At 37.6% G+C, this 21,267-nt stretch overlaps 1 protein-coding gene across 12 annotated transcripts in view; it reads left to right on the top strand.

Moving 5' to 3' along the window:
* NCKAP5 (NCK associated protein 5) overlaps positions 1-21,267 on the top strand; it is a 394,816-nt gene that overhangs the window by 316,987 nt on the left and 56,562 nt on the right. For 9 of the 12 annotated variants that reach the window (XM_030017100.2, XM_030017099.1, XM_030017101.1 and 6 more), the window contains 4 exons: positions 10,084-10,188; positions 13,332-13,523; positions 14,032-17,885; positions 18,581-18,758. In XM_030017100.2, coding sequence (XP_029872960.1) covers positions 10,084-10,188; positions 13,332-13,523; positions 14,032-17,885; positions 18,581-18,758 — 4,329 coding nt within the window. The remainder of the gene's footprint in view (positions 1-10,083; positions 10,189-13,331; positions 13,524-14,031; positions 17,886-18,580; positions 18,759-21,267) is intronic. The other 3 variants (XM_030017103.1, XM_030017110.1, XM_030017104.2) reach the window with 2 other exon arrangements.

Genomic DNA, 21,267 nt, shown 5'->3' with positions numbered 1-21,267 from the left:
TGAATGAACCTTTCCAGTGTCTAGCTTGCTGGACCTTGGGAAACAGCAGTGAGGAAGGATTGTAAAAATGATGCTCATCTCTCTTAAATTATTTTTCTGAGTAAATGAATGATTTCAATGAAATCCAAATAAGGATGAATCTGCTCACTTGAATCACCTGTTCACAGCCAGTGAACTTCCATGTGAAACAGTGCTTACCCTCCTCGGTTGCCATGTATTGATCTAAAACATCTTCTCTGAGCCTTCTCTCTCCTTTTCCTCCTACAGGCAAAAGGTTAGAGTTAGATAATAGTATTAATTTTCCAGACATCTGCACATGTTTTAATAGCCTTTAGAAGGTTTGAAATGGTTTCTGTTTGACCACCACAGGGCTAAAATGCCATTAAGACTTAGATTGTAGCAATACATAACAATCATAGCCCCGTAGTTCAACCTGGCAATAAAAAAGCTAATTTATTTTATCGGAGATTTAAATTAATGTGATGAACTCCTCTCTCAACAGGACCTGTAACACCACTCTTAGAAAAATACCATGGGCCTGCATATTTTCAAAACCACGTAAAACACTTGCAACAAACCTTGTGTATGTATTTGTTCTGTGTGCTTTTCGAGTGTTTACATGTGTGTTTGTGTGTTTACATAATGCTACTTACCATTCCTGAGACCATTTTGTTTTTTCTGTCCTATCTTCATTCTTAGCCTCATATTTTCTATCATCTGACTTGTAGACTCAGCAGGAAGAAATTGATTAATAGATCCAGGGAAATCTCCAGTGTTAGCCATTTATTTTTACCACCCTGAGAACTGGAATTTTCTTGTGGGCAAAAATTATTACTTCTTAGGTAAATTGAGTTTAAAGTAGCTTTTAAAATAGACATATGCAGTTAATAAGGATATTTTTGAAAATCTGTGAAAGAAATATTTAGAGCTCAGACAGTTTTCATTTCCAACTATATGCTAGAGGAAAGCTTCAGCTTATCCCATTATAAAGTGATAAAGCAGCATTTGATGGCAGCAGCTTCTGTGATAAAATGATCATGGCAGCGCTGAGAACGAATCTAATAAGGGAATTGATCTGTAGATTCCAATTCTGTAAGAGTCAACATCGATCAACATAAATGTCAATAACAAGATCGTACTGAGGTCTGCCTAATTCCTTTAGATGATTTTGGGGCATAGTCAGAAAGTGAATGTGAAAATGAATTTTAAACTGTAGGAATCACAAAGACAAAGACCAAAATTATGCTGTGCTACCATGAATATCACTGACTGTCATAGTATCAGCAATTTAGCAGCGTGTTGAAATTAGTGAGTAGCATTTAATCAGATAATGATTGATAATGCAATGCCTGTTGTATGTGAGACTGAAACATGAGTACTTTTCATCTGTGTTTTCGTGTTAAAGCATTTCTTAAATACAGTGAAATAATAAAAAGCAGCCCTGCTTTTTACTGCTAAAGCATAGATAGCATGTGTAGGGCATGCCATAAATGATTAATGGTATAGTTCTTCCTTGTCACAGGAGTTCAGTATAAAGTTGTTCCCTAGACTGATTCTGACCATGCTGAAATGTTAAGAAAAAATGGTTTTGTTTGTGAGCAATGTAACAAGAGAAGGTGTCAGGATGTGCAGGATTCTGCCTTTTGCTCTTTGATGTTCCCATAATTCATAGCACCCATGTGATGTTGGCACTCATTTAGCAAAGTGGAATTAACATATTAATTAGTATTAGATGAATAGAAAGGTATTTACAAAATAAGAAACAAAATACAAATATGTACTGAATAAGAGGCTCGACTCTTCTACAATACTTTTTCACAAAACTGCTGTTTTACCATACTCCAAGGAGTCTTCCATGAGCAAGCTCATTGAAAACATTTATTTCATTAATTATTTACATTCTGACTAGCTGATTACTGGATCATTGATGTAAACTGTTGACTTTACAGTAATTACAAACCACAGGGAACTTTATACATACATTTTCCTAAGAAATTAAATTAGCTCATTTTATTATTACTGCAATACTTACAGACTCCTACTGTAGTGCTATTAAAATGAGAACTAACACTTTGGAGTCCTAGAGCTTGAAAACACTGATAGAGTTATAAAATGAAAACTAGGATCAGAGAGGATTACTTTGTGTCTTTCAATGTAACTTTTATTTAAAGCAGTTTATAAAAATTAATAAAACTAAGGGATTTGGAACAGGAGTAATTTTAGGCTTACATTAATGTTGTCAACTCTCTGAAGAATACAGAAAGATTATGTTATTTATGTTTATGCATCAAATGTCTGCTTAATGCTTCGCCATTTATACCCTAGGATATAAGTTCCCAACCTTCTGAGTTATTTTGGAATCTAGTTCACTGGTTTTTGCCATCTCTGGATGGCTTGATAATAACAGCAGCAAGCCTAGAAAATATGAAGCAGATGCGAATGGAACCTTTGTTTTCTTTTTTGTGCTGGATTTGCCTTGTTAACAGGATTTTCTGATGTAGTTTTAGCACCCTAATCTTCCATACAAATGTTTGTAATATCATACCCTTGTACTTTGTCTTGGATGTTGTCAGTTAAGTCGCAGTAAACTCGCCTGGAGAATTTGCCAGCAAAACTGACAAACCAGTATTAATACTGGGTTTGAATTTAAAGTCTAGCATCTTCTGTATCACCAGACTTCTAGGGTTTTTAGCAGAGTCAGCCTAATAGGAGGGGAAAACAACAAAAACAAATGGAAAATATAAAATCAGAACTTTTGTGGAAGTATTTTTATGAGATTAATGGAAAATTCCAATCTACTTGACTTGAAATTTCTGGAATAGCTGGAAACTTCCTTTTTTTCTACTAAGAGCTGATTTAGCTTACTGAAATGTGTTTTACAGTTAATCCTTTAATATTCATTTTATGTATCACTCTTCCTCCTATTACCACTGAGCAATACTGCATGTTTGTGATTGTTTCCTGTGTTTTACACAGCTGTAGGTAAGACCAATAAATAACAGTCTCCAGCTCCTTGCTCATACCACTGTAAGAGTTATCCTGGGGTTCCCTTATTGTGTATTAACACCCTCCTCCCACCAAAAATAAATACAACCATCTGTAGTGGTAAGGCTCCTGCAGTGCAGTTGTGGAGAACCCTAGCAGCAACATATAGGGCAAATTAATTTTAGTTAACCTGTCAGACAGACCTGAAGAAAGAACATAGTATTAAATACGAAAGACAACATACATGTTCGTACTAAATACAATGGGGTATAAGACTTCTAAGTTGCTTTGCCTGTTCCGGACTGAGCTGTATAATGTTTCATGCTACACTCTTTTCCCAACTACCAAGTATCTATATTAACAGCTTGGTCTGTTGGAAATGGTGCCTGTAGCAACAGAGAACTAGAAAAAATAGCTTAGGGTGATGCATTCGCTTTACAATCAGAAGTTATATGTTCTTGCCTGCACAGATGTGTATTAATAGCTTCTAGAGGTCTAGAAAGTGATGAGCACATAATTATGTTGGGCAAGGGAGGAGTATTTTAAATGGTCAAAGGCTGTTAGTTTCTCACTCCAATTTTAGCCCCAATCCTGTGGGGTTAAATCCCATGGTTAAACATGGCCCAAGAGTAGGAGAAGGCACTTACTTGACAAGTTGACTGCATATTGCACATTCTCCTAGATGTCTTCTGTGACTAACTGCTGTTACCCATATTGTAGAGCTTTATTCACTTTCTCTAGGGGATGTTCTGCAGCAAAAGAATAGGGCCAGAAGAGAGCTGTGGTGAGCCTCTATTTGCTCCTATGCTTCACTGATACTTTGCCATTTTCTTTTCCCTGGCTGCTTGATGCAAAATTTTTGTGCCTAAGGAAGTGCACAGATACAGATCTATTGGTCATCGGTGCTATAGGCACAAGTGAAAATATGAGTCTAAATATTAGTTGCAAAATAATCTCATATAGTCAAACCTGTAAGCATGTAACAAACTTTATAAACAAAACATACAAATCCAGAAGAATTGTTGAGCTGTCGTGTTACTACCAGTGAATATGAACATGGACTCAGAACACTACCCTAATGCTGAGCACAAGAAAAGTTAGTATCTGAACCGAGTGTTTCTTCCTTTGAAAATGCTAAACTTCGCCCCCCCCGGAATAAAAGTTCTTTTCTTATTTTTGCATCATTTAGAGCTTGGTCTCTTTTAACACACTTGTGAAAATCTAGAGAGACATACACTTATATGGATGTTCCTATGTAGTTTATAAGATAAGGCCATGTTTTAGTCCCAGAACTGGCAGGGAAAAAAAAAAAAAAAAAAAAAAAATTTTAAAAAAAATCACATTATTAACTCTTTATATCTGGGCAGAAATAAAAAAATAAGATTGTGCATAGGACACCTTGTTTCATGTAAAGGCAATGCTGAAAAGTGGTAAAAAGGACAGGAATGCTTCTTAAAGACACACTGTATTCTGCAGGTGAACCACCAGAATGCTGGACTTCATGTTAGTCTAGAATATTTATAAGAAATAGCCAAAGTCAGCAGTAACTTCACACTGTTAGGATAAATGATGATTGCAAAGCAAATTATTAGAGAATTAGAGGGAAAAAAGCACAGCTATTTCCACAGTGAAATGTTCTTGGAATTACCTTAAGGGATATAGTGATAAAAAGGAATCCGGAATGGCATATACCATGCACAAGAACTCTACTGGGAAGCTCCTTTCTTCACATGCAATAAGCAGGTGGAAAGATGAAGGCATGTTCCTAACCAAACTGGATGACTGGTGGAAAGTGCTCAGTATGACAATTGCTATTGCCATTATAAACTGTGAAAATGGAAAGAATAATTTTCATTTACTACGAAGGTAAACAGTGATGGCCATGAAGTTTTGTTTATAGGAAGTGAATAGTAGAAAAGTAGGACATAATTCTGAATTTTCTATTAAATATATAACTTGCAAGAGCTGAAAAAATGATTATAATTTTATTTTCACAACATCAGTTATATATAATAAAACATCAGGCAATTCTGTATGTGCACAGTATACAACTGCAAGTACATTTCCTATGTTAGTGATTATTAGAATTAAATAAAATGGAAGCATCTTTTTGCAGCTTTCACTTTTGCTTCATATTTGGCTGTTTTCTGTTGACAACCACTTGTTCTGCTTTCTTTAGAGAGCGGAATTACCATATGTCAAAAGCATATGTATTACAAACTCTGATTTGTCTAGAGGCAAAATCTATTTCTACTTTCAGAGGTTTGATTATTTTTTCCTTAACTATACTTTCTTCTTTATTTCAGAGTATTTAGAGTATGAGAAGTTCACAGTTCATACTTTGAATAGTGTGTGTTCTTTATCTAGGTAACTTCTGATGGAATAGGTGAAGGATGTTCTCTCATCTCCAGCTTAACATCCCCTTTGCAATGTATCTAAGGACTAAAAAAATCAAGATTTAGTTTAATGAAAGCTTATATTGCTGCATAAACTAATAGTATGTAAATTGCAGACCTAACCATATTTTTTTCTCTCTTTGTTCTGCTGTCTTCTGTGGTGTAATGGAAATGTAGTATAGATTACTATTTCTGTAACACCTTTGAAACTAAAGCTCATCCTAGGTGTGATTAATTCATAACTGCACTCTGCTTCTGATGGATATGACAGTTAAAGATGAACAAGGGAACAGGAAAGTGAGACAGGTCAGGTGATTGTGAAAAAAAGTCAGCTAGAAAGAGCTCTTGTCTTTCATGACCCTCTGTCACACCTCTAAAGAGATCACCGTATCTGCACTTTTCTTGTGTTGCGCATTTTTTTGCCCATTTTGGGGGAGTTATTGAGACTTAACTCATTTAGTACAACAGGGGTAGAATCGGAGCGGTGATGTTGCTGACTGTGGACTTGAGTGGAATCTTCTTCGTGCAGAGAATTATTAAAAATGAGTGGTGTGAAGGCTGCAGAAAAGGTATTCCCTGCCAGTCCAATTACAACGGTCGGGTTATATAGGAGAGCAGTCCTGAGTATGCCTGTTCAGGTTTGTGAGGCCTCAGATAACAGCAAAGATGGGAGGAGGCCACACGTACCAAACATTTACAGCTCTGGCACGGAGCACCAGGATGAAAATGTCTCCTTAGAACCTAGAGAGAGAATTTCTTTCTTGTGAATGATGGACTTTGGCTCCTATGAGAAAAGCAAAGCCAATTGATTTAATAGCAATTAACTCATCCAATATTGGAGAGCCGTGTACAGTTTGGCATAATTCATTGAAAATTGTTCTGGCAATGCTGCGGGCCATTAGACGTTTCAAAAAGGAGATGGGAACTGATAGATATTCTGCACAGATACAGTCAAGAGGCACAATAGTTAGGGGAGTCTCTCTGTAATATTGCCTCCTGCCAGCAGGTAGTAGCCTTCTTTTATCTTCCTAGAAAGCCTTAATAGGGATGCTGCTGGGGGGAGGGGGAGCTGGCCTACTATTTGATGGATTGGTTATCTGCCTGCCAGATAATTGTATTTCCTATTGCACTTGATATAATGGGTTTCCACCTAAATTATCAATTACTTTGGTTTTGTTTTTCATGGGGGTTATGGGAGTTAATCTTGACATTGAGCCACAAAGGGCATGGCCTTTTCTACACCCATCTCACAGGTGAAGGAGGAGCTTTTCTGCTACTGGTCGGAGGCAGCCATAGAGAGGCACTTTCTGCTCTGCCCTGGTCTCTGTACCTCTCAGCACCCGCTTTCTGTAGGGACATGGGTCCACTCTAGCTAAGATGCTACGAACTTTTTAGTTCACAGCTGCCCCAGCAGTACTCAGTACAGGATAATTTCCAAGCAGGTTGGCCCAGCCCACGCTGTATCCACTTCCCTAAGGGTTTTCTGTTCTGCAGTCCGATGCTCCTGATGGTTTCCTGTGTTCAGGGGGGGCGACGTTCCCCACCGTGTACAAATGTTGCCCAGTTTCCCCTTATCATTGTATAGGACACCAATAAATGGGGCAGGTGACGTGGATTTATAGTTGCAACTCCTCAGTTTCTTATTTAAGTATTCATTTAAACTGATGTGGTCTTTTCTGTGGAAGTCATTCTGTGCTGTGGTCTACCTTTTGTTGCATTGCATCATGATAGTATCAACAGTGATTTTAATATTGTACAATTTTCAAGACCGCAGTAACTCCTTGATCTAGTTATGTGACTGTCATCAGAATATAACCATAAAGGACACAGTATATTTTGCGTATCTGAGAAGAAGTCAGAATCAAGATACGTAGTTAGCACAATCTGTTACTTGATTTTAAATGGATCGTTAATGAGTTTTTTTAAAAAATAGTAGTTTTTCCCATTTTTTTAATTAGAAAATGGAGAAGGAAAAAGAAAAAATAAATGAAGAAAAAAACAATTTTCTTATCATTTTTCTTTTGTAATTGGATTACTTGCTTCAGTGCTGTGTGACTATATTTAATTAATGATCTCAAACTTCGTTATGCTGGCCCTGTGTCTGTTAGTTTATTTGCATATGTGTGTGTGTGAATATTCCCAATGTGGTGATCTCTTGTTTGATACGGAAATATAATCACATTATACATCTTGAGAACACACTTTCCTTCTTTGTTAATCATTTTAGTCTGCTGATTCACCTTGGTTATTATAGTTTTATGGAGCCACAGAGTTTAATGTTGGCAAAGATGATTCAAACACGGCACAACCCGTGTGCTGCCCAGTCCTTCTGGTCACTGAGCCAGTGTGGAGGGACCCCTGTAACTCCGAGCCGTTTACGGTGTGCTCTGCTGGGCTACATCTTACCACTGGCCAAAAAAACTGTTTCTGATTTTTGCCTGTTCCAATTGGGCTGATCTCTGCTCTTATGTCTGATAAGGACAATAACAGCAGCACACGAAATTCCATTGGATGACATTATAGGGGTATACTTAGTTTCCCTTATTGAGGTGCATACATGTTACCAATTAAGTAATGCAGTATTTAAAAAGCTTTGCTGGAAAAATGGGAAGACAGTTTTACAACTATAAAACTCCTATAGCACTATTTCTAGGATATTTTTTCTGGGAAAATAAATGTTCAAGTATAACTGTTCATCCATCACAGATGTCCCCCATCATCATCTGTAATGTACAGATCTGGCTATAGTAACTTCCGCTAAAATATCTCTGGAAGCAAAAATCAGATGACTGGTTTCACTGGAGAAAGTAATTAATTCCTCTGCAAAAAGCCAGTACACCACTTGTTCATAACGTCAGTGACTCCTCGTTCTGAAAACAGTGGAATTCTCTGGTGGTTCAACAATGCAGTTGGAATTATTGTCAAGAACAACACGTGTACGAAGACAGTAAATCTGTGAGTTTGGGAAGGCATTTTACCTGGAGCGTAAATCTTGAACAAACACCTGACAGTAACTCCAGTATCTTTAAAAGGTGCACACTGAATAACTAGGTGATAGGCATCACAGACGTTAAAAAACACATAGCCTGTATGTAGTTAATATTTATAATGAAAAGTATCTCGGATACTGAGTGCTTGTAGCATTTTATTCTATTCAGCAATATATTGGACAAAATATGTTTATACAAAATATTGATCATTGAAGATATTTTCCATAATCTGTCTGCAACAGATAGTACCTCCTGAAGAAACCTGGGTGAATATGTAGCTCTTGAGAAATTACTCCCAAATTTATAATGAGCAGGTTTTTAAAAAAATTGCTAGATTGTCTGGAATAGATGCCTGAAGCACAGAATGCAGATAACAGAGGCTGTAGGAATGGCTGCCTGCTTTGCTCTCTAGCAGATGAATTTCTGCAGTGGGTACCAAGCAAGGGGGCTCGGGAGTAGCTGGGCATAAGATATTGTGTGACTGATGTTTCGGGGGCCTGCAAAGAACTGTCTTGCCGTTACTACTACTGCACAGTGTGGAGGGGCTTTTGTGGCTAAAGATTCTTTTTCCCTCTTTGACCAGGCTTTTCGGATGGACAGGGTGATGGGCCACTCATGCAGCCTCAACAAGTCTCCATGGTTTGCTGCATCCTTCACAGGGTGCCCCTGGCAAAGCGCCCTGGCAGGGGCTGCACCATTTGTTCCTCCAAGCTGAGTGCCCCGGTGCTGAGGAGAGAGTAGCTGTGGTCTCTCAGGTTGCAAGCCTGGAGAATTAATAGGAAAATGAACAGACCCTGATCCAAAGTCCTTTTGTTTGGGGTTTTTTTTAAGTCCTTTTTCATTGATTTCAATGGACTGTGAGTCAGATCCATACTGCCTGTTGCATGATATGTTGGTCCGATGGCTGACGAGACTGCAGATATTTCTTCTTTTGAAGTCATCGGCCAAGGCATTCACATAAATCATGGATTTTATTGAAACTGCAATTAAAACAAATCAGGCTTAATGCACACTGAAAGCCTTTGTAATTAGTGTACAGGTGAACATGGAGAAAAAGGCACAAGCTTAGCCATCCTTCCAAGCAAAACTGAAAAAAGAACTGTGTATATAATCGAACAGCATGTGAATATTAATGCACAAAATCCTCTGAGTCCCTGGTTCCCTGATGCAATTATTTTCTATTCACATTAATTGTTCCTAACAGATGACATTAATGACTTTGAGTTAAAATGTGTGCAAAGGAGGCCTTCAGCAGATCAATGCTGTTTAAAAAATAGGGTCACTTCTGCAATCATTCACTCAAGGTGTAACAGCTCGTAAATAAAACAACATTAACATGTTGATTGATTTATAAATGTTAATTTTGTAGTTCATTTTTATGCTTTTTTCCTGAAACCTGTCAAACTCTATGGATAATGGTGGGACTCGTGTTCATTTGTCATTGTTGCATGTGAAGTAATGATAAGTTGCAAAACACTGACTAGAAGAAAAAGTAGAGTTTGTTTTGGATGAAGAATGATCTGTTCTGCAGACAGGAAGTCTTGGACAAAGTAAGAACAAAGAGCAACATTTCAAATTAGAACAAATCCTTTTTTACCTCGGGGTCTTCATTTCCCTTGAAATTTACAGCAGAGTTTGGAATTTTAAAAATGCTGATCTGCTGTATACTTGACAAATGCTTACGCTTTGCTCACTCCCTTCTGCCCCCCCAGAAACTCCATTCACGCATCTTAGACCTCTCATCTGGGGATTTGCTTTCAGAAGTAGAACGAAACAGAAGCCTGATGCAATCTCGAACTGCTGATGCTCAGACTCACGTGAGTTTTTGTGCTGTCCTTGTACCCCTCAGGAACCCTCCCTTTTGCCTCTGAAGTCTCATGTCAGGCATGAGCCATAAAGCTGATCTCTGAATTGAAACACTGTTGAGGCAGATAACAATACTTCTTCTTCCTTCTGTTCTCTGAAATTCAATATTGTGTCCTCAGTTGATATAGTAAGCAGATAGTGTCACTCTGTGCGAAAAAGCGTAAATCTTAGCGATGTCCCCAATATACCTTTTTGGGTATTGATTACATCTCAGAATCTCTGAGAAATGGTCAAGGAGCTTTTTATTAAAGCCCATACACTGTATTATTCGTCCTACTTTTATGATATATTATGTATGAACTTTTAAAAATTCATGGGCTCTGCATTTTTTTTTTTTTTTTTTTCAGATGGGGTTAGCTTTGTGCTTATTTGGCAAAACGTTAGCCACTGTGGCTTTCATGTTTCATTGTCAAAAAGAAAAGTAGCTTAAAAAACAAAAGTCACATAAAGATAGAGGGAAGCAAAGAGGACAAGAACAGAACATTGAACCTGTGCCTTTGATCTTGAAGTATAGTAGTGTCAACAAAAATGTAATCTCCTTTGTAATACATACTTTAATGAAAAGGCATTGTTTCAAAGGTTCACAAAAATGCTAACAATCCTTTGCATTATATGTAATTAAGTCTTCAGGTTAGGTTTTTCGAATATAGAATTTTCTGTCTTTAATAGTCTGATTCTTTCAATTTTCTGTGATTTCTAGGGAAAATTATGTATTTAAATTGTAATACTACATTCAGGCCTTTTTACTCTAATTTCATTAAAGGTGATGACTTACTTAAGAGTCATGATTACAAAAAATTAAAATTTCACCGTCTCAGTTAATAGACCCATATGCAAGTTAAATATATTTAATTAATGCATCATAAACATACTATTCAACGTACTTTCTTGGATAATTTAGAGAATAAAGGCAAATCACAGGAGAAAATTCCACTCTCTCTTTAGTGATCTAAATGCAATCTAGAAATTGGGTAGATAGACTTCAGAATCTGTAACGGCATGATATTTTTGGCACATTATCTCATCTCTTAAACAATAAGAATTAAAGTAATATACTGTTCTTTTGCTTTGCTTAGATATCTGCGTATTTTTCATTGCTAAAAGTGTAGGACCAAATACCTTTCCCCTCTCTTTAAGTGCAAAGGAAACAAAGTGAGGGGATGGAAGGGCTCTCAGACTAGCTGAAGATGACAGGAAAGGAAGGCAGTACTTGTCAGTATGCGGTGATGTCCTCTTCTCTCCTACAGGAGATTCTTATAGGAAAGGATTTTACAGTCATCCTTCCCTTAAACACTGTAATGACTGGGACATAGCCTAGCATAAAGGGCAGAAATTTGACATGACATGTTTTCCCAATGCCACAGCTGAAAAGCAACGAAATAGCCAGAACAAGCAGATGCTGCCGTTGGCCTCTCTACAGTCAACCTTACGGGGAGCGACGTCGTCATAGCTGAGGAGGCTGATGAGAGAGGGTCTCCCGTGGGAGCCACAATGTCAGAAATAAAGAGTAATTTGTCTCAACAAAGCGAGAAAGTCTGTTTCAGAGCCAAGAACACAGGCATCAGCCTGCCCGTGATGCTGAAAGATGTATTCTTCCCAGAGCCAGTGGATTTAAAGCTATTCCTCCTGTATCCATTTGACTTCCTAGGAGAACATGTACCAATAACTCCCAGAGGTGAAATGTGCTCTCGCTACCTCTAAATGATTTTCCCATTCATAGGTTTTGCCTGTGACAGAAAATAATGATTTGCCCTGTAGTTACGTTTGTCAAAAACAGAACGTTATTATGTCAGTTGAGCAATGAACAGCTGTACTGATGAACTCCTCAGCAGTAAAAATTCTGCTCTCTCCTGTTTAACTGAAAAAAGGTTCAACCCTAGTAGTAGTAAATGGGAGGACGTGGGGGAATAAATGGAAGAAATTAGCAGAAGGCCAACAAACATGTTAGTGTATGAGAAATGCCTACAAACTGAGCATTTTTCCAGAGATTCGCATGAAGAAGCTGTGTCTACTGCATATACAGTTTTGATAATTGTTTTGTGGATTCAACAACTTTAGATTTTTTGTGTCTTCCTGAATATAAAGGTAAAATTTTCATCCAAGCAAAATTAATTTGGGGTATATCTACATACAAAAATCAATAAATATTGTTGGAGCTTGCCTTAATGAAATTCAAAGCAAAGTTTTATGAAACAGAGTCATGTCACTCTGTCTGGTGTTTCCTGGTAATTAAAAAGATATCTGATTCTGTAAGGAAACTGGAGAATAGCATAACAGAATGGTGCAGGCACTTAACATTAAAGAAGCTCCAACACTGTTAGGCACAAGAGTATTAGTTTGAAAACAAATTAAAGGCATCCTAGATACTCCTACAGAGGTTTAATATTTTACCTAAAGTGCTATCTGCTCTTCATTACTCTCTTCCTCAAAGCTGGCACTTAGTCACAGTCAGCTGAAATTGCATTTGGAGAGGGGTGATAACTACACAAGTACTAAAGGCAGCCATAAAGTGTCAATAAATTGCATAAGCAAGAGGCTTCAGCTGTCTGCGAGCGACACAAAGATGGATTGTCCTACGTCAGAGAGTTTCTTAGACAAAGCTTTGAACTAGATAGGAAACCAAAATTAGACTGTAATGGAGAGATTCCATTCTCAGTGGACATTCTGGTTGGGATACTAAATTAATTTACCTTGTCCAGGGTGTACAGCCTCATCTGTTACGTTGTAGGGCTATAATGCAGTTGTCAAGATGTACTTGTATTCTTATAACTTTGTTTTCTGTATCTTACTGGAGCACGCTGCTTATGTACAAAGCATAATTCAAATAGACTCAGAATAATCTTTAGCAAAAGACGAGCAGAATACTGGTTCAAGAATAAGGAAGAAAATATGGAGGATTGTGGATTTTTCCCCTGACAAATGAAAATGTTAGCAATTTTTAATTTAGTTCTCTGTATTAAATTCACCAGATGTTAATGGCATAACAGGAAGGTGTAAGTAGCTTACTTGCTTTTTCTTTGTCCTTCTTAATCAAGGGAAAGTTAAATGATCTTTTTCCACCCATAAGATATTTCTATTTCTTCTCATATTTTAGGAATGCCAGCAGAATGTGAAAACCAGTATACCTGTCTTGAAATGCCGGAGTCAATTAAATATGACAGGTCCTAGCCGCCTGTATCCCCGCAGCAGCTGCAGTAGCAGTGAACTCTCCCTCTCAAGTGCTTGCAGTGAATATTCCAGTGGTTCCTCCTACACTTGGAATGATGGAAAGACATGCAGCAAAAGGGTAAATCAAATTAATTGTCTTCATTTACTAGCTTAAATTCATCTGAAACAAGATTAATTGAAAAGCTGCCTATTTCAGAAATTTTTTCCACTTTCTTCTCTCTGTTATATTTCAAACAGTTGTCACTAAACTCAGTAAGGGTTCTCTCCCCGATGTCTCCCTCCCTCTCGCTCTACCCCCTTTTAATTTTTTTTTTAACAATTCCTTTATCACTCCAATTTGCTCACAGTTTCCTCATTTATTCTGACATTTATTCTGTCTTTCACAATCCAAATTGTTCTTCTTCTTTATCTTAATCCTTCCATTCATGTTGTTCTTCCTACAGGTTTTAAATGCACTGCAGCCTTCACACCACTAGAAAATCCTTTATTGAAAAAGAACATTGCTATTAATAGCAATGGATGAAATGTAATGCCCTATGCAACTCTTAAATCTCTTCACTAAAATGGTAACACTTTTTATTAACAGCACTTGTGAGTAATATGTGAGTTTTATTTTGTTTTAACAGTCATCCGTGAGCTGGGATAAAAGAATAAGCATTGGTTCTTCGCTCCCAAGCAACCTCTCAAGTCCTGCAGATGATCTACCTCCCACTCGTATCAAGGAAAACCATATCTTAGAAGGGCTGAAGAAATTACAGAAGCAAAAAATATTACTTGAATCACCTTCAGTAATATCAAAATGGGGTTACAAAGATTGCATGAACTCTAATGAAGGAATATATTCCCCTGGAGTTAAATGTGGCAGCCATAATGAACAGACTCATTGTAAGCCAATGGAAATAGGAAGTATTTGCATTGAACATAACAAAACTTTCTCTTATGATTCAGATTCGCATGATGATGCAGATGACGACTCTTCATCCTTACTGTTGCTGCAGGAAGTACCAAGCAAAGACTGCAGGACATACTGTAACAAATTAACTCACAGCATATCTGACAGTCTCTTTGACTGGGATCCTAACAGAAAACATTTACCAGAAAGAAGTTCGTATTTTAATTCAAAGGAAAGACCTGAAAAATTGACTAGCTTTGTCAGTGGATTTCAGGCAGAAGTGAAATCGTGCACCAGAGCAAAACTGCCTGAGTTACAGTTAAATCAAAGCCATGCTAATATAGGCTGGAAGGACCTTAATTTTCAGCTTTCAGATACTGATGACAATGAAGTCTTGGATGAATTGCATATAGAAAGCAGTGATGAGAAAAGTCCATCAGATTTATTAGCAAGTCCTTTTACTGAGAAGTACACAAAGACCTCTGACATGCTCAAAGTCACGGAGAATTCTAAGTTCGTATCTACTGACAAAGAGGAAAAACAGATATCTGCTTACTCAGACATGAGGCCAAAGACATGTAATTTCATTAAACAGCAAAAGGTTATAAAAAAGACCTCTTCTGAAGAGTGCATTACTGTAATATTTGATGCTGAGGATGGTGAGCCTATTGAATTCAGCTCACATCAAACTGGAGTTGTCACTGTAACAAGAAATGAAATTTCAATCAGCCAGCCACAAACTAGGTCCAGTGCAGAATATACTGAACTTATACCTCAGGGAAAAACTGATTTGCAGACAGGAACCAATGCTAGAAACTACACTGCTTTAGAAAGACCTGAAGATGAAACCGAGAAACAGACTCTTGAAGATAATACAGGGAATAAAAATACAGTTGTCCCCATGACCTGCAGTGAATCTTCACACTGTGGAAGAGTCACACTGCAAAATACTCCACGACAAAAACTAGTTAAGCCAGTGTATGATGTATCATACAAGGCCAATTCAAGTTCCACTGTGCATGCAGGAATCAGTCAAAAGACAAACTTGACTAAAATACCCAGCAGAGGTAAATTTTCTCCACAAAAAACTGCAATGATGGAGAGCGAGGAGACCCCTGTAGCTCAACCAGTGGGCCCTGCAACCCTTGAAAAATCACCTGCTCTGCCACCTGTAAAGCTTTCAAAATTCAAAAAGGCACAAAGTCCACCTCGTAATTTTGACTCAAAAGTCGACTTTCAGGTTCCAAAGACCCCTGCCCACCCCCTGCCCAGCTTGAAACGTCCAGGCAGAGGTGACGGGTCAAAGTATCCAAAGAGTCAGAGTCCAGCATCACCGCTGTTGCCTCAGCACCTTATAGAGCCCAGTGACTATGGAGAACCTCCAACCAGAGACTTTCATTGTGATTTAGCAACTGTAGAAGCCCGATCACCGTCCCCACCCCTTCCTCCAGGCAGGTCAACATCCCTGTTGATTCGGCCTAATTACGCTCCTTCACCACCTGTAGCAGTAAAGTTAGGAGGAGCTGGTCCCAGTGAAACAGCAAAAAACATACTGAAATCGTCACCGTTAAAAGGAACTGTGAACTCTGGCTTTCACAATCAATCTAGTCATGAAATGCAAGCAAAAAATGTATCTTCTGGGGACAAAATTGAATTATCTTACCTTCAAGAAAATGCAGAAGCAATTATGCAAAATAAGTGCATATCTCAGCAACCCCATAGTGCATGCCAGGTACTTTCCAGAGTTTCCACAAAGCAAGTCTGCCCAAAAAACCCTAATCAGCTGGGTCTCCACAGAAATCGTGAATTTTCCAACACAGATTTTCAAACAGCCAGGTCCTTTTCTCTAGGTTGTCCGTCATTGGAAAAAACTTCTTCACAAGATGCATATTCCAGCAAAAAAGATACTCCCAGTGACAGTGGAGTGGATCAGACACAAAAGACGCCAAACATTCTCCCCGCAACTCCTCAATGTCATACAACAAGCACAAGTGAGCCTTTACTATCTCAGGTAAACAATTCCGCGTTGTCAGCACTGTTTCATGGTAGTGACACTGCACATGCTACCCAAAACTCTAATGAGAAAGGAATGAAAACCCGTCTGCCTGTAGGACTGAAATTATTTGTCAAATCTCCCCAACTTCTCCGAAAGAGTTCTACTGTACCAGGGAAGCAGGAAAAAGACAGTATAAATGCAGCTTCCAAAAGTAATGTGAGTTCAAGTAAGTACAAGCAAAATGAATCTGTGTGTGTAACCACCAGAGGTTCGACAGAGGCTGAATTAAAAGACTCTAAGTCTGATACTGAAGTAAAAAATAATTTTACTGTGGGACTTGGTATGGATACAGCATCACCTCATTCACATGAAAACTGCAACTTGGTGGTAGACAGAGTAGATGGATTAGAAAACAAATTAGTTAAGAGATCTGTTTCTTCTAGCAACAAGTCGCACTTGAAACCAGCTCTGGGCATGAACGGAGCAAAAGCTCGTAGTCAGAGTTTTAGCATTCATACAGGGGAAAAGCCATCTGCCCCTGTGACAGAAGGTCTCGGAAAAGTACGGACTCAGATTATTACAAACACTTCTGATAGAGGAAATTCTCTAACAAGGCAGAACTCAGCCATGGAAGGACTTCAAATCAAGGCCATTCCTGGGTCAACAGTGACACCAGAGACTGTTTCATATACTCCTAAAACCACAGAAAATTCTTATTCTAGACAAGGTTCTCTTGGAAGTATGAGTAGTTGCAATAGTCAGCATGGAAGCCCAAGCAAACTGCCCTTCAGATCATCTTCAAAAGTAGACTTGTTTCACAACACTTCAAAATGTGATGGAAACAAACCATTTTGTCAGAAAGATGTGCACAGTCTATCTGTCCAGAGTGAGAAAAGCACTGAAAGTTTTAAACACGACGTTTTAAGTAAAAAAAGTGTTCTGCCAGCAGAATTGGAGTTAGAAGCATCAGCTACTGTATCTTCCAAACAAATTTCATCATTTCAAAGCTTGGATGGAATAAAGTGTCCTCATAAACTGGAAGCAACAAAGTCACGAAGACAGCAAATGTCTTTAAAGTTAGCAGAAGCCTCTGAGAACGTTACCAATGTTTTGAGTTCACCGGCTCTACAACCTACAATAGAGGAGAAAGTCATGTTATGCATCCAAGAAAATGTGCAAAAGGGTCAGGGACAAACCAAATCTCCCACTGCAGAGACTAAGCAAAAGACTGGGCCCTCTATAGCTAGTTGGTTTGGCTTTCGAAAGAGTAAGCTCCCGGCACTGAGTAGCAGGAAAACTGATGTTCCTAAAACAAAGGTAGAAAAAAAAGATGCAAAAGTTTCAGGATTTGGAATTAAGCAGGCAAAATTAGAGAGAAGAAAAGAAAAAAAGAAAACTGAACAACACTGTGTAATAGAAAATGAAATTAACAGGAAAACAGACAATGGTGACATTTTAGCTGATGTCATGGAGAGCAAAATTATGAAACCTTCACAAGACATGCCTGGTGAGATTGAGTATGAACAAGTCAAAGGTTCCACCACAGCTACATACTCAGCAAAAGACAGTTTTATGAAAGAGCTTTTAAACAGGTAAAACTCTAACACAATCTGGGATGTGTTGTTGTAGACTGTAGCTTTACAGATGCTCAGATGCTAAGTTCAATGTATGTTCCTTTTAGGCTAAGAATGTGTAGTAGTAATCAGTAGGTACGCTATCAGGACTTTAATCTATATGGGGAAAAACATTAATGATAAGGTGATAATTTTGTTCACGTTACTTTGTTAACCAAACCAATGGCCTTTGAAATTAAAGAATGGCAAGTTACATCCAAGTTGGTAGAAATTCAAATGATTCCAGAAATCAAGAATCTAGGGAGATGGTGTGTAAAGATAGAGGATAATTAGGTACGTGTTTTAATGTATTCCATCTTCATGTATTGTAACCAGCAAACATATATTTGGTAACTAGTCAGAATTAATTACATTTCTAGCTACCACAACCTTTGGTCACAGAAAAACTTAGCAAGTGTTATACTGTGTTTTCACGTTTGCCCCACAGCAGTCCCAAATATAATATAAATCATTATATGTGAAAGACTAAATTGATATACTACCTGAAATTGCAAGTGACAGATTTGATCAAGGCTAGTTAGAAACATTTATCACTCAAAGGTCTAGAGACAGAAAGATACAGAGAGGTTACTTTAAACATTAAAGGAATGGAAAAGTAGAGTGATTGAAGAAGGGCAATGTAATTTATCAGAGGAATCACTCTCTACCTGCAGAGTTGATAAGAAAGCAGCTCAGCAGACAGAAAGTGGATCAAATAATGTTTCCTACAGGAGTGTGTCGAAGGGCAGCTCCCAGGGCTCCTCTCTTCACAGCAACTCTATCAGCTCTCAAGGAAACCACAAGAAAAACAGCAACACAAAAACTGATATGGAAATGCAGAATCAGACCCTGGTAAGTGCTTTAGTACATGAAAACATTATTACCTTATTTTTTAACTTCTGGATGTGTTCCTTATTGCCAGTACAGACAAACAGGATAATAACTGTTTATATATGATAGAAAGATTTTGTGTAGCTAGAGAGTTGTGAATTAATACAAAAGTTGGCAGCTTGACTGTAGGCCAGATTATACAGCTAGTCATGAAGATCCTACTGCTTCTGCTGGCAATTCAGTTCCAGTGGAGATATATGCACAATGATGCTATCATCATACTGTAGTAGAGTGAAATAATAGGACTGTTTTCTTTTTTTTTTTCATTTTTTCCCCGTTCCCTGAAAATTGCATGCCACTGTTGAACATTCCTTTGAACATTATAGAAATCATTAAGCCTAAAAATGCACTGCTGATGGGGAAAAGGCAAAGTATTTGACCATATATAGGAATATTTGTCACTTAAGAGGGAGTCTTTCAAAAGCAAAACCATACATTTGACCCATGACTCTCTTTGTACCATGGAAAAATCTCCCTGTTAATGCTCTGTAGTTAGTTTTTTGCTTCAATAAGGTACTAACTATACCTGATACTTTAATTTACCCAGAATAGGAATGTTGCAATTCAGAAGAAAAATCATTTTATTTTCTGTTAGCTACTAGATTCTGGTTCTTGAAGTGTTATGTGAGTAGGTAACTTTTCTGCATCGAGAAGCATACACACAGAGTCTAGGATTGTAGTCTAAAGTCAGACTGAATGGGTGCCCTTCCTTGTGAAGCTTCTAATAATTAACCTTAGAATTTAGTGAGCAATTTCTTGCCTAGCAAGGGCCTTTCCCATGATGTTTTAAAGTCCAAGCACCAGGAGAACAGAGATGCTTTAACTCGATGAGCATTCTTTTCTCATTCCTGATAGCTGTCTTGACCATATTATTATGATGATTATCAACAATAATTTTCACAAAATAGTCTGAAGACTTGTGCCAAATACAATACTGGACATGAAGTTGAGGCTATTACTTTTGTTGTTCTGATAAAACTAAGTTATTGAAGTACAACACATGCAACTATTCCATCTGAGAGAATTTGAAATACAAATTCTTCGGGATGTGTTTCAAGGGTAAAACAAATTTCAAAAAGCTTCATAATGGGAACTGGAAAAAACTCTTAGCTTAGTACTGATGTTCAGGATGCTTAAGGTTAAAGTATCCCACACATGGTTTCAACTTCAGGCAAATGTTTTTTTACTTTAATGCAGATGTCTTTGCTAACAACATCTGCAAGGTCACTTTTTAAAACTTACGAGGAACATATGTAGAATGAATGTGTTTGAAAACTTCTTCCTCCTGACTCCTGTGGTATCATCTCTTTTTTGAAAATGTAGATGTCTCCTGCATTATAAAACCACAAATTATAAGCATATCTAAGGCTGTCCTTGTAGTGTCACTGAAAGGAAAGAGAGAGAATGAAAGTCTGGAAATGTGCAATATGCAGGAAATTCAATCCAACTGATCTAGAACTTTGATAGCAAAGCAGAGCCCCTTATCAGAGCCACTCAGTTTAACTATGGCCCATTTAATATGGTCCTGACAGCTTAGGGTATATCTTCACTGTACAGAAGTACAAAAAACTCTACACATTCCTTCTACAATTTCTTTCTAACTTATTATTTTCTAATGCTGCAATAATTTGCTCTGCTTTTTGTCTGTCATTTTGTGAAGTCTTTCTAAATGCAGCAATAATAGTCATTTAGGACTTTAAGTATATCTTTGAGAAACACAGTTTGTTTATCAGAGAACTACAAAGATTGTCCTTAATATACAGAAATAATGGAGAAATGCTAATTACACTATTTAGTTTTTAAGGACATGTTAGTCATGGGGAAAAGGTATTACCTGTCCTACACCATACACTCTTTTCTTTGCTGGGAGTCAAAGTATTTATTGTATTGTTAAGTTACATTATATGCTTCATCTTTTTGAGTTTCATATTGTGGTTTTTGTGGCACTTAATTCCTAAAGAAATATCTAGTGCCAAAAGACTGAGGACATCTAGAATAATGAGATTTAAAACGTCCTTACAGTTCTTAATGCTAACTTATGAAAGAGATATACCTTAAGATTCCACAGTATGTGATATTTCATCTTGTCCTCCAAACTTCTACAAGAGAAACAATGGAAAGTCTTTAAATTCAAAGTTCATGCATTTTATTAGTATCATTTCCAGTTATTCTTTGGTGTCTGCTTACTTTGAAGCCGATTGCAAAAGACTGGGAGATAGCTGTAACTGAAAACAGTCGCATGCAATAGAATGGCCTGTTGTGAATTTTTTCCTTGTAAAAAGACAAAATTAATACTTTTGGAGAAAACAGCATAAATCTTTTGAAAAGCCCTAAACTAAGAAGATTTCTTTTTTTTTCTTTGAACAATACAAAGTGCATTCAGTCATACGGGTTCAGTGCAGAAGCTGCTGTATTTCAAAACTGCATATCGTATATATACTGCCTCTTTAAATCCTGGCCATAATATTTT

Source organism: Aquila chrysaetos, chromosome 6 (genome assembly GCF_900496995.4).
Source record: "Aquila chrysaetos chrysaetos chromosome 6, bAquChr1.4, whole genome shotgun sequence".
NCBI lineage: Eukaryota > Metazoa > Chordata > Aves > Accipitriformes > Accipitridae > Aquila > Aquila chrysaetos.
This window is presented reverse-complemented; position numbering and strand designations above follow the sequence as displayed.